Consider the following 14,256-nt stretch of genomic DNA (forward strand, 5'->3'; position numbering starts at 1 on the left):
CAGTTACTATTTGTTTCTCCCCTAATAGAACCCTTTGTGTGTATAAGTTTCCTTCCATGGAATCCTCAAACAAAATCTCCCGTAGGAGGATTTTAAGAAAAGTGGTGAATTAAGAAACTAAGTAGCTTATAGTTCGGTTATTAATTTATTTGTACTCTCCTCATTTGCATTAGACAGCGCGCCTACAGCGCCAAATCCTCCCCTAGTAGTGGGGACAACCTCGCGTCCGAGAGAACACATGCTCATCCCGCTGCGCCGAGGGAGAGGGCTGCCACCGATGTACCGAGATACCGGATTCGCAGAGGCAGCAGAAACGGCTGTCTCCGCTCTCTCGAAGAGTGCTCCCAACGATAGATGGCGGCAGCTACCCCTCCCAATTCAAAAGATAAACTCTGAAGCTGCGCGAGTCGAGACATTCCAGTTACACAACAACTGTCGACGCCAAGGCCATTTCAGTTTCGCTGAGTAAGATCTATTCCATACTTAAGTATTTTGCTGCACACCCCCATGCCCTCGCAAGCTTAAAACATGCAAAATCAATAAGGCTTGTTTCGCTGTAACGAGTAACGTCATTTCAAAGAGTGACAGAGTCACTGACAAATTCGCCCAGAGCGAATACACAAATGAATCTTTTTCACCCTTCTATTACCTCAACGCTAACAACAACACTGAGTAACGAGTAACGAAGACCGACGAAAGAGTTGCCTTTCTTTGATAGTGCGTACATGTCTGCACTCGTTGTGAGATTTAAATGCTGCTCTAGTTTCTTTTAAAGAAATCGTGCCTGTTTTAGGCACATTGAACCAATTATAATGGATCGATTGACCAGGCAGCTGGAATGTGACAGTACAATAAATTGTAGTAATATAGCAGGTGATTGGTTTACTGGGATAATTACCGCAGCAGAATACGGACAGGTAACGAATGAGTGACGAGAACATATGTTTGCTTACATAATAAAAAACGTGTTTATGAAGAAAAAAAGCTGTAGTACTCTGCAGCTTGTTTTAATAATCACTGCGTACCTCGCCGACGGGTTAGATCCAAGGCCTAATCGATCCGCACATAGCTTCTTAACATGAATGAACACAGGTGTTAGCACAGTTCATGAAATTGACGCAAGGGGAACAATGTGAACATTAACAGCCGTAAAGATACTGCAGGAGCTTCGACTTGTTCTGCTATATCATCAACACTCAGGCACATGGCCCCTGGAAGTATCTGAACCTCACAGTGGCTGACAACACCCAGCTCTAGTAACGGAGTCCATCCTTGTAGTCATAAGGCGGTGGGGCTGGAGGCATCGACTCCACAGACTCTGCCGTCGGAACGAGGTACGGCGGTAGGTGCGGTTCGGGATGGCGGTGTGGTTGCTGGTAGAACGGGGCTTGAGACCAGGGCTGTCCACAAGGTAGAGAGCCAGGTGGGTACAGATGATCAGCCGAGCTGGTTGGAGCAGCGTAACCCTCTGTCACGTGGTGCGACGACTGCACAAGGGGCTCCGTTATCTGGGGAAAAAATGGATCATCGCGTAAGTACTCGCAACACCATCCCTGTTGCTCTGTTTCACATTTTCGCCGCCATTCCGAAGAAGTTTTATCCGAATATTTCTGAAGGCGCAAGAATCCTTTTGTAAAAACCACGTGTTTTTTGCTGGATCTCGTCGCACTTCCCTTAGAATGAACCGATCACACTTACTAAAAGAATAATAAAATTGAAACCCAGTATTGTATAAATAACAATATAGTAAACAAGCACTTTAAGTATGAATACTTAGGTGTCACGATATCAACTGACTGTTCGTGGAATTCACATGTGGATGACGTGATTGTAAAGGCTGGCAGGGCACTGAACTTTGTTCAACGAAGCCTAAAATGTTCACTCCTTAACTTAAAGGAAACCGCGCATTTAACATGTGTTAGGTCGATTTTTGGAATATGCCTGTGCCGCCTGGGGGACCCGGAACAAAACACCTTATACATCTTGGGTAAAACCAGCTGAACAAAGGAAGAAGATGACAGCTGGTTTTACCCAAGATGTTTAAGAACCAACTAGCTCAGCTTTTCCCCTTAGTAAAACACCTTAATAGAAAAACTTGAAGAAAAAATACAAAATAGAGCGGCTAGGCTCGTTCTGGGACGGTACGGGCGGAGAGACAACAGACAACGGCGGGCTGAATCGGGAACCTCTCTCAGCCCGCCGTAAAACAATTTGCGTTTAAAGTTTCTGTTTTAAATATTTAAAAATGAAACTGGAATTAACCGTGAAACTTTGTTAAAAGAACCATATTGTATTTCTAAACAGAAAGATAATGCTTTCAAAATTAGAGAGTACCACGCCAAAACAAACATGTACGCCAACTCTTTTTTTTTTTTTTTTTTTTTTTTACGATACGACAGCGGAATGGGCTGTCGGAGCTGCAAGTGTGCAGTGAAAATTAAGATTTGTCTTTTTTTTTTTTAGCACTGTAATCTCCCTGCGGTAACGCCCTCGGGCACTGCGGGATAGTCTCTGAATAAAGAAAATGATAAAGAATAAAGAACGTTAGGCGCATGCGTGGCGCCGCCATAGCGTTCGTTCACAGGAGGCAGAAGGCAGTGCACAAGGAGGCCCGTGCCGTCTCGTGGTCTACACGCGCAGAACTCCAGGGAGGTTGTCGCACGTGCAGGAATACCAAAGTTCCCTCGATGCATTGCGGCAGCGGTGGCATAGTCAAAATAGCTGGTAAGATTGGTCTGTTGGCAACGTCACCGATAAAACTGAATATGTTAGAGTCAATGATCTTAGGAACGATTAGTATAGACTGCTGCAACGTAAGAAAGGCGGAAAATCTTCTCCTCGTATTGTTTACTTGAATTTGTTTTGTTATGTCTAAAATTGCTCCTAGTCAGAAATATGAGGGTGTGCCAAATTAAAATCCGTTACGCTGCCCTGATGAAGTGAGTGGACTTAGATGTAGGAGTGGATACATGCAACTCAACCCTTTCGGTCGGGCGACTGCTTGCGCCACCTCGCCAGTGTGGTTAACGTTAACCTCTAGCTAATATGCAAGGGGTTAAGATTGAATCGTGGTAATACTTAGTTTCGAGGACGAGCGCGCGATTAAGGGAAGTGAGAGAGGATCTCCTTTAGAACAGGCTTAGATATTGTGACACGAACGGAAAGGTCAGTCCAAAGATATCAATGCTTATGCATAGGTTTTCCAATCCATGCGCACCGCTGTGGCTGATCCCTGTTTGCAGCACCAGATGATACAGGCAAAGATGAAGGCGATCAGCAGCAAACAGCCGAACACGACGGCCGCGATGGCCCCAGCCGTGACAATTGGCGAAGGTCTCCCTTGAAAAGAAAAGGTAGTTACAGAAGGACAGTTCCCCTCAAACCTGACAGCACCCCTTCCAAATTGATTTTTGTTTTCTTAACCTAAATATTGTCTGTCATTGGGCTGACAAGAATTACAAGCCTGGTTTGATTTGACCAATCAAAAGGGCGTCGATGAAGCAGATGGTAGCACCCTATACCTGTAGTCGTAGTACGAAGTGTTTAGTTTCATTAAATTTGACGAAGTGAGATTCAGAGAAAGAGTGGTACCAGCGCAGTGGTACCGGTGAAATGTACAGAGCGCGACACTGTTAGCGCAAACAAGCGATCACCGGTTTTTCCAGTTTTTCTCCTTGAAACCAAGGGATGTCATCCAAGTTATTATTGCTACGGAAAGAGCTCATTTCGTTCTGTAATGTAAGCGATACAATTTTGTGCTCACTAATACAATTTAAAAGTAAAACGCTAAAATGCGCCGATGTTATGTTCGCGCTAACAGTGTTGCGATGTGTACTACTGCGCTTATACCTTTCAGTGATGCCAGTGAAAGGAGCCATCACAATGGACCATGAGAAACTAGAACGCTGGGGGGTATCCTATGAAGTTTTCTATTAGTCCCTGTTTCCAGCACGGTGTTTCTAGTTTCGTTTTAAAGCTTTAAGCAGTATAACAATAGTAGGCTGGTTGACACCGACGACACAAGAGGCAGGACATCGGTAAGCACGCCGGCGACGGAAGAAACGATACAGACGCCACGGGAACCCGGCACGAAGACATCAACAAAGTTACGGTCATCTGTATGCTTATGCATAAATAAATAGTTCACGTATGCAAAAAAAAAAACAATAAATTGCATTGTGCTAGAGAAGTTCTCTACTGGCATGCAGTGCAGAACAACATCAAGGAAAAGGTGGAAAACTGCAGCGTCTGCAAGGAAAGCAAGCCGAGACAACCACAGGAACATCTCATGAACCATCCTGTACCAACTGCACCCTGGCAAGAATAGACTTGTTCCAACACTCGGGTCACCACTACTTTCTACCATAAACTGCACCAACTCCAGAGGACAACTGCCAACCCCATGATCAAGTGTTGTCTGACAAAGTTTGCAGTACATGGACCACCAGTCAGACTAATTTAAGACAACGGCCCGATTTCAAGGAGTTCATGCAAAAGCGAGGAGTCTCCCACGTGACCTCCAGCCCCTACCACCCTCAGTCCAACGGAATAAAAGAGAGAGCGATGCAGGCAGCGAAAAAGCTGATTGATTGATGCCCTCCTGGAATGGCGCAACACTCTCCGAGATGGAGTCCTGAAATCTTCAGCTCAAAGGCTCATGAACCGACACACGAAAGTGAACTTGATCTGAGAATGCGAGGATCTCTGCCAGGCCAACCGTACCACTCGAATATTATTTATTTATTTACTTACTTATCTGTAATACTACACACTGCGAAATTAAACTCCGAATTTAGGAAAATTGGGAGTCAAACAAAATAATCTCTGATAAGATCAGAATTTTCGGCAAGAAATAAGCTCCGAAAAACACCCACCGAATTTGACGAAAAATAAACTTCGAAAACACGGAACCCTACTATTAAGTAATAACCCAACCTTTATAGCGCCGTTTCTCGACTTCAAATATATTTTCCAGAAATGTTTGTAGAAGTCATCTTCTAAAAACGTTAATACTTTCAAAAACAAAACAAAATCTTTTGACGATTTCTTTTATTTTATCGCAATGGTTATTCCATGGTGTGGTAACCTACTGACGCCACTGCAATGTTTTATTTTTCGCAATTAAACCAATTGTCTATAGTTTTATGGCTATCTATGTTTAGTAATTCAGCAATGAAATTATTAATTAATTGCAATAATTTCTGTAACATTACTCAGTTACTTTTATCTTTAAAGAGCAGCTTTCAATTTACTTCGATAAGGAGGTCATTCTAATAATACATTTAATTATCCGGTATTAATCCTGCGAAACGGATCTTTAATCATCTACTATCTTTTCAAACAAATGATGTTCAAAAGAAAAGAAAAATGGTCTTGTTCACGAGGGGGAAACGACAACATTACTTCAAGAATTAATGACAAATCTATTAATGTATTCTATAAAACGTCTGTGAAGTAGTTGTGCAGTTATGTCGAAAGCCCACAAGAAGAGCATTAACCAGGCATTTGCTATTTCTAAATTCGTTGTAAAACTTTCTGTAAGAATGTAGGTCATTCTTATAGACAAGTGACACAGAGTTGTGGGTTTGGCAGACATCGCCAGAGCTCCCGCAATCCCGACGTCTTCACTGAAAGACGAGCGACAGCGTCTACGAAGATTGTCATTACAATATAGGTAGCAATGGATGAATGCCTGTTTTAGTTTTTATCTGCAAAGCAGTGTGCAACTGCGCAACAGCGAATTAGCACAAACACGATGTCAGTACCTTTCGCATTTTACTTATAAAGTAAGTGTAGCGACCAGCATCAAATTTTACCACCTAAGTGGAGGGATAAGCAGATCCGAATTATAGTTGGTTCCTCCTCGAGCACGAAATTTCCGCCTTTCCCACCCTCGTCGCACGCGCAACCAAAGCCCTCCGGTTGGCAAATATCGCGTGCTAGAATCGGGGTACCGGCCGGGTTCTTAAGTCAACTACAGTAATTTTTATTATAATATTTCTGTTATGAATGAAAAAATGAAAAAACACCGACTATCGTGTGTCCCTGTTAACACTGTGCCGCTCTGTATCGTGCATCCCCCAGGGAGTTTTTATACAAATGGGTGAGTGGATGACAGAAGCGTTTTTTGGCGGCGAGAACCAAGAATTGACCTAATAATTAGTCACGGAATACTACTTCATGCTAGGCAGTTACGAGTAGCTTTCACTCACAATTCCGGTGATCGGGCCACAGCTTGCCGGCGGGAAAATCGTCGTGAAGGCCTGTCATCTGTCGCCTGACTTCCTCGTTCCATGCTTGTCGAGCGACGACCACGTCGAGGCAGATAAAAAATACCGCTCTGACCGGGTATAATCTTGTTAGAGCACGCATTCTGGAAAGATGACCCGATATTGTACTGAATTTTTTGTTGTTTAATGTATGGCTAACCGCGTCGGAGGCCTACCAGGATCGATGCCCTTAAACATTAGGGACTTTTAGCCAACCGTTACCCTGTTCCGCGTACTGCACGACCAAAGCCTTCGAAGCATGCTTTTAAAGGAGCCAACAATTTTTGTACTGTGCACAAATACCGCTTAAAATGGATCCCTAACGTTAATGACCTATGAAACACGCGTTCGTTTTTCACCCCACGCAATAGAAGTCCCAGAAAAAATTTAAGAAAAACGAGCAGCGTTCACCCCCTCAACTCGCAGCCAGAACAAGCGGCCACGTGATCTGGAGCCGATTATATGCCGCCAGTGTTGATCATAGCCACGCGCTGGGGTTGGCAAAGCGCAGGACACGCGCTGAGTTCCAGACATTGTTATAGCTCGGCTGTTGTCGTCGTTGCAGCGATTGGGACACGGGCCACTACCCGAATGCTTCTCGAGCTAGCAATTGTCACGAGCCCAAGTCGAGTGCCCACGCAATGCTCGGGTCCAATCTATGAACCGCATTCAAATATCGTCACTTGGGTGTACTGCGATCCCCGAGTTACGTCATCAAATTTTGTAAAGGAGAGATTGAATGAAAATGATCGCTTTTGTCCTTGAAATTACACCGCAACAAAGGAGTTTGTTGGCCAATGGCGTTGCGTGTGAGTATCCTTGAGTCCCAGGTGTGCCAGTAAGCTCGTGTATAGTGAAAAACATTCCAACTGAATATCGTTGCACAGCTCCTTTAAGCGCGCACCCGAGTGATACATTGACCGCGGGGCACGCGCTTAAAAGCAGGCTTCAAAGGCACCGCGGTAGTGCGGTTCGATGAACACGGTAACGGTTTGCTAAAGGTCCCTACGATGACATATACAGTATACCGTGAAACGATACTGCGATGCGTGCAACGAACCTGAGCGGTACGATTACACATCTATGAGTCTTTTTCGACTTCCCCGTTAAACAAATACCTGCGCCCGCGACATACCTGCCCCTATCGAAATTGAATCATACCAGAGCTCGTAGTATGAGTTTTTACTGCACGATGCTGCCTGCTGAGTATTTTGGTTTCCTGTGTTTTGAGATATCGAAGGGTTCTAGCCCCGTTTGCGAAGTTGTGCAGAAAGAAAAGGCGGCGATTTTTTTATGATTGTGCTACCGTTATTATTTTGCAACATGTTATAGATATGACCTCTACAGAGAATCGCTCCTACGACATCCTGACGGATCTTTCTCTCACACATTTACGTCGATAAGCCACGCAAGAATAAATGTCATTTTGATATTTTCCGGCATGCGAACGTCTGGGACACTAAACCATAGCGGGTAAAATTCGCTGTTTTAATGGGGAATCCCAGTTTGGATTGATACCACGGCGGGCTATCGCCCATAAAATACTCGTATTGCACTGCAAGCCGCTGACTTCGACGTTCTCGATGGTGATCCTATTATCTCGTTCAAATCATTTATAACGTTATGTTCTATAGAGACCAACACACTGTTTACAAACAAGCCCGCTTTGCCCACCCCTCTAGCGTGGCATACGCTTGCGCAGAAAGCAGACCCGCGAGAGATGGCGTCGACAGCAGCGCCACCGCACTGACGTGACGTCAGAGAGTAGAGTTGGTGTGGAAACTGCATGCGCACACACGCATTCCACCGAACAAATCTATATAAAATGTTTTCACTTAAATATAAAGACCGGAGCAACTAAAATACAAAAGTAATTATAATACAGCCATAATACTGATGTACCGGAAAAAAGGCCCCCGGATAAACGGCCCCGGAAAAAAATAGACCGGAAAGAATTGTTCTGGAAAAAAAAATGGTCCCAAGTGGAAAGTTGAAAAACAAAAATGATCCGAAGGTCATTTGGAAATTGGAGTGAACCCCGCAAATTTACCCCAACACAGCACCCGCATTCGGGTTTAAAGTGCCCTTTGTTTTGGTTTTTTAATACAAAGAAACCGGGGGATGCACTTCAACACACTGGCGTGAAGCGTACAATAGGATGTTTGGAGACATTGTCGGTCGCAGCCATGAGCCGTCGAGCAGTTTGGAAGCTCATCGACGCCTTATACGCTCGGAGGAATCCACAGATAACCATAAAGATGGCCCATGGGCCAGAGCTGTACACGCTCCTCCAAAAACAGAAAGTAAACTCGTTCCATGTTCCCTCTCAATCTTGGAACGAGTTCCCGGTACGTTTCTAGGATCGGTATGTGTCGTTAAATTAACGTTCCTGTTGCGTATTTTAATCAATTTGTCGTGCCACTTAATCCGTGGGTAAAATAAAGCGAGCAAATGAAAATATTTACCTCGAACTAACCGCGCGTCGCTTCGCCATCGCAGCATTTGTTCCAATTCTCTGTTGTCGACTATCCCTCGGATACTTCTCCATCCCTTAAACTCGAAAGTTAAAATAATCGGTAATAATAAATAAAAAAAAGGCCCGAACGCCAACAAAATTTGAGTAAAATGGCAGATATATAGACAAAAAGGAAGGGAGAGTCCTCTTGCCGTCCGTTCCTCCTAAAAGGAACGCGTCTCAGGAACGCCGTTCCTCAATTGGAACGCCGTTCCGTACAACGCTGCCCAGGACCCAATCGGCGCTCGTTCAAATGAAACGTCCTCTCAAGAACCTCTGTGAGTGGTGTGTCACCGGGATGACAACAACTGAGGGCTTCCAGCATAGAGTCGGCCGTATCATTCGATTCTAACGTTTCTGCGAGTATTAAAATGTTCAAACCAGTGAATTCAAGTGCATCTCCCGGTTTCTCTTTATTACAGAAAAAAAATAAAAGAAGAATAACAGCACTTTAAGTCAGAATGGAATTACTGTGTTTGGAGAACTTTGTGGGGTTATTATTTCCCGTTTCCAAATGGGTTCCACGGGCAATATTTTCCGGTACCCTTTGGGACCATTTTTTGCTATTTGGCACTTGAAAGTTGAAACCAATCTTTCCGGGGCCATTTTTTTTTTCCTACGCCGCATAGTTTTAGCACGCATTTCCCATTCTGTTCAGCCCCAAATATTGCTCGAAAACAACAAGTAATTACTTTATTAAATCTTAACGCATTTTAAAAATTCCACTTCTACCTCAAGATAGCACGTTCGCCAACCCCAATCATGTTGTTTATTTTAACACCCCACGAAACATTTCCTTGTGTGTGCAGTCGCCACCTCGCGTCAGCAATCAAACCGAATCAAGATAAAAAGCTCTCTCAACAAAATAGTTTTACTAGATCTTTTTTGGCCTCCGATAACATTACCGGCTACTGCGCAGGAATCACATTGCTCATGCAGCACCCATTGTGTATGCAGGCAACAAATAATTGTTATCGACATGAAAAAAGTTCTACCTAAACTTTTTAATAATACCATCAGAATGTAGCGTTTGCTTTTCCTGCAGAAAATTTTAGTTCATAGGCCCCTTTTTGTTCAGCTTCAGAACGATAACAACATAAAATGTCATGCCACACAATGAGCACAACAGTTTCAGACGAGATATAATAAAAGTAATGTACATTGTTGGGCTGCAGCTGGTTTAGGTACAAATAACATAGCGCAAATGCGACAAGATCCTCTTTCCTTGTTTCATTTGTGCTATATTGTTTGTATCTAGATATTAATCAAAGGGTTTTGTCTAAGACGAGTTTCATCTACATGACCGCTGTCTATCAGAATTAACGCTGTAATGTCAAGCATTCGAAAAACAAAATTAAGTTATCGGTTCTTATCGCTTTAAGCCAACGTTAGTGAACCCTTCCGGCGTTATGCCCACGGATCGACTCACGTTGATGAGCATCGCAGGATCGCACCGGCTAGACAACCGAACAGGTGAAAGCCCTGCCAACTCTGGGGATCTATCATTCGGCGGCAACGGACGCTGAATGATAGCCGTGTTTGCCTGAAACGCCGCAGATAACGGTTCCGCTCTCGTCGCTCTCGACAGACTACGGAAAGCAATAGGATCGTTTCACGGCAATGACTCTTTGAGGTCACGTCCAGGGCTGTCAGAAGTGTGCGGGAAATGTGTGTGTGTGTGTGTATGGGGGAAGAAGGAGAGAGAGGGAGAGAGTGAGGGCGGTTCTAATGTGCTCCAGGTCCCCAAGTCACGTAGAAAAGAGTAAAGTCACTTAGCACTGCTAAAGTCCCGTATACACGAACTCATCTCTGTGACGTCACGGCACGGTGGTGGCGCGTCGGTTGCACTTCCGGTCTGGGGCTGTGGGCAGAAGACCCCATGCCAGACGTGTATTCCTGCGTTGTTTTGAAAGGAACCAGACAAAAACCTGCCTTCTCGTCAAAACGCCGCGACTGGGGCCGTACCAAAAGTGTCGAGAAAGGTTTGAAGGTCAGTGTTCACGTGCTCGGTTCGTCCGAGAATCTGGATATGTGCCGTGAAAAAGGAAAAGCAGACGCCGTCGGACAACGATTTCTTGGGCGGGAAGCACTTTGGGTTGAATTCACGGATACTTGTGGTCATCCGATTCATTTGTTTTGTTCCAACATGAACGCCAGAAAACTATCAAGTTGTGCGGACCACCTGTGGACTACGTTCAGTGCGTCTTCAAGTTCAAACGGCCGCCTGATTGTTCGAATTGTCGTCTGCTCTTTCAAACGTTTCTGCTTGTCGTCTGCTCTCTTAGACGACGCCGGTCCGTAGACCAAATGTTGGCCCGGTGCTTGCGATAAGAAGTGAGTGCAGGCCTCAAAAGACTTAAATTTGAAGGCTGGTAAGCAGGCTCGGTGTAAACAGTAGATACAAGGAGATGTTGGTCATTGTTACCAGTGACAAACACCGACTTGTTATGCCTAATTCAGCTGGTCCGATTCTGCTTGCGATTTTCAGTATCGTCGTCTACCATCTCAGCTACGGTTCACGCTTTTAAAGCCCGAGCGGCGTGGCGACTGAAAATTCCGAGCGAAATCTCATCATGCGAATCAGGCTTTAGCGTACAATCTGCGGCGTCCACGCGGAATGAATCGCCACATGTCACATTATTCACGCGAAGTTTCGGGGTGTAACGAGCCTCGGTAATTTCGCTGACGCCGCTCAAGATAGTCAGACATCGCCAGGAAGACGTAGAACCAACAATTCGAACGCGAAAAAGGGCAGGGGGACTCACCGACGCCGACAACATCGCATTTCAATGGTTTATTTATGGGCGACGGCGAGCTTTTTGCCCACACCTCCATCGCGCATGAGCGGCGCCGGTGGCGTCCGCTAGGGGCGCTCCGGGCGCTCCGGTTTGTTTGTAAACATGAGTTGGTGTATAGAAGCTCCAACACGGCAGTGGGAGTGGGTGATTTCCGCCCCTTCCCCCAAATTTGTGCAGTGCATTCTACTTAAAAATGCCACATATAACTATGTCCGCTTATAACGATCAATTTGTAGAGTTTCTAGACTAGAAACGACCACTTTCTAGTTCAGATACAACGATAATCGGTTATAACGATTGGATCTTCGGGTTTTCTCATTATCTTTATAAATGGATTGCACTGCATATAGAAATGTCTAAAATGTCAGGAAGGCGATCCCCCACTCCCCTGTTTCGACGCCAGAGTACTCACACGTCACAGAGGGCAAAAACGTTCCCGGGCGAGTGTGGTGAGACACAAGCGAGCATTCGCCGTATGAATCGTGAGTCACGATTGTTAGCCCTAGGGATCCCGGTGTACGGACCTTCAGGTGGCGAGTTCGAATCCCAGCCGAGGTGTCCGCAATCTGACGGAGGCATAATCCGGAGAAGGCGCCATGTTAACCGAGATTTTGGTTGCACATCGAAAGATCTATAGAGGGCTGAAATTAATCCTCAGTGGTCCGCTGGGACGTGCCAGACGCACTCCGTTGGTTCGAAACGTAAAACTCCCAAATTTGACTTCCTTTTGACGATTCTTACCCTTCGCTCTGTGATGCCATCTTATGTCAGAAAGCGGCCAATCATGCAACGTCGAACATTGCGCTTGTAGTATGTCTATCCGTGTATGTATGCGTTCTAGACTTGGGCTGCACCCTGACTTACGGTGAAATGAAGTCAATTTGTTGTAGTCCTCGTAGCATGGAAATTCAGGTAGCGGGAATTCACTTTCCTAACCTATAGGGTGCCTGGGTTCTACGACTGTTTTGTTGGGTTTATTGCAGCTTGTTTAGACATCAAACATGCAACAACGTGTTGTGCTTCCTGATGGTGAGGTTTTGTCATTGTATGTCTGTGGCAGGGCTCTAAACTATATATACTCAGTTAGAGCTTCTCGTAAAACGGCGCCTTTTGTGGTTTTGCTCGCACATGAAACATTAGCATGTGACTGAGCACTGAAACACGACGCACGGTTTCACTTATATTGGGTTTACAATGTTTTTCTACTCACAACTACAGCGTGTAAACTAACGCTTCTAAAACACTTAAACGCCCCCCCCCCCCCCCCCCCCTAAAAAGAAAGGGTTTTATCGTATTGCACTGCAATTTCTACAGAGGTGCAAGCAGGTGGTTAAAGCTCACGGTAAGAAAATCACAAATAAACTTATCGCGTTAAAAAAAAAAAAAAAGAAAAAAAAACCTGTTTTGGACAATTTACGCCACCAATACGCAGATGCATAGAGAGAAATGCTACCAACAGATGGCGTACGCCGCGTCGAGGGAGTAAAGCGCGATCCAAACCAACGCTTCTTTTTGCGCCTGTAGGTCGTGCGGCTGCGGATGTGACGCATTTCGTGGCGTTTTTGCTGTTTCCGGGCGCGCTTTCTGAGTCAGAACCGTGCGCTTTGGTTTGGACGGGCAAAACTTCGGGCGAGCGCGCACGCGCGCACGCAGGCACGAGCGCACAAGCAAGGTGCAACTGCGACAGACTGGCCGGCCAGACGGCGAGAGAAAGAGAGAGAGAGAGATCGCGTTGTCATGTTGGAAGAGAATAGAAGGGGGGGAGGAGAGGGCAGCCAGACGGCGAGAAACGCGGAGCCGGAACTAGCTTGCCCTTCACCGATTGGCCGGGACACAGGAGCGCCCTACTACGTCACCGCGCGTTTTTGTGCGCGTTGAGAAAGAAGTTGAAATCAACCAACTTTCTTGTGCGCGCCCGGAAGGAGCGAAGAAGCGGCGCGACGTCACGAAAATACGTCACATCCGCAGCCGCACGACCTACAGGCGCAAAAAGAAGCGTTGGTTTGGATCGCGCTTAAAGCCCCATTACGAGGAAGCGCCAGCCGATTCGGATGGATAGCAGACGATATCGCCTTACGACGTTAATCCTTTTACGCTAAAACCGCGGGGTCTTAAGCTGCTTTGTAAGCGGCTTGGAACACCGTTGACGTAGCAATCCGTAAAAGGATTAATCCACACTTGGCACTCGCGGAAGGGCCAAGTGTGGATTAGGGCCGAGCAAGCCAGAACTGCGGAGTGCGGGGGCTAGGCCGACCGCTGCGAAAGGGCCGGGATCGGTGTCAAGGCCGAAAGAGGGGGGAAGGCCGGGCTCGGCGGCAAGGCTAAGGGAGGCGAAAGGACCGAGAACGGGTGTGGGGATTGGGGGTCACTACCAGTTCGGCCGGCCCTCGCGGAAGGGCCAAGCGTGGATTAGGGCCGAGCGAACCGGAACTGCCGAGTGCGGGGGCTAGGCCGACGACTGCGAAAGGGCCGGTAGGGGTGTCAAGGCCGAAAGAGGGGGGAAGGCCGGGCACGGCGGCAAGGCTAAGGGAGGCGAAAGGGCCGAGAACGGGTGTGGGGATTAGAGCGATCAGCACACGCGTGGCTACTCCGGCGTCGAGGGAATTCGTTGAAAAGAAGACCGATAGATGGCGCTCCCTGCTTTCGCTCCTTTCTGTTTGGAGACCTGTTTGGT

The 14,256-nt window shown here is 46.2% G+C and overlaps 1 protein-coding gene across 1 annotated transcript; it reads right to left on the bottom strand.

Moving 5' to 3' along the window:
* Positions 1-628: 628 nt before the first annotated feature.
* Positions 629-10,289, bottom strand: LOC115313063. The gene is made up of 4 exons (XM_029971956.3): positions 10,214-10,289; positions 6,213-6,373; positions 3,218-3,339; positions 629-1,508 (listed from the first exon to the last, which is right to left on the bottom strand). Exons 2-4 carry the CDS (start codon positions 6,370-6,372, stop codon positions 1,254-1,256), a joined length of 537 nt encoding a protein of 178 aa, XP_029827816.3. The 5' UTR covers position 6,373; positions 10,214-10,289; the 3' UTR covers positions 629-1,253.
* Positions 10,290-14,256: the final 3,967 nt, after the last annotated feature.

This window comes from Ixodes scapularis, unplaced genomic scaffold, assembly GCF_016920785.2.
Source record: "Ixodes scapularis isolate PalLabHiFi unplaced genomic scaffold, ASM1692078v2 PGA_scaffold12__126_contigs__length_90152505, whole genome shotgun sequence".
In the NCBI taxonomy this organism is placed as follows: Eukaryota; Metazoa; Arthropoda; class Arachnida; order Ixodida; family Ixodidae; genus Ixodes; species Ixodes scapularis.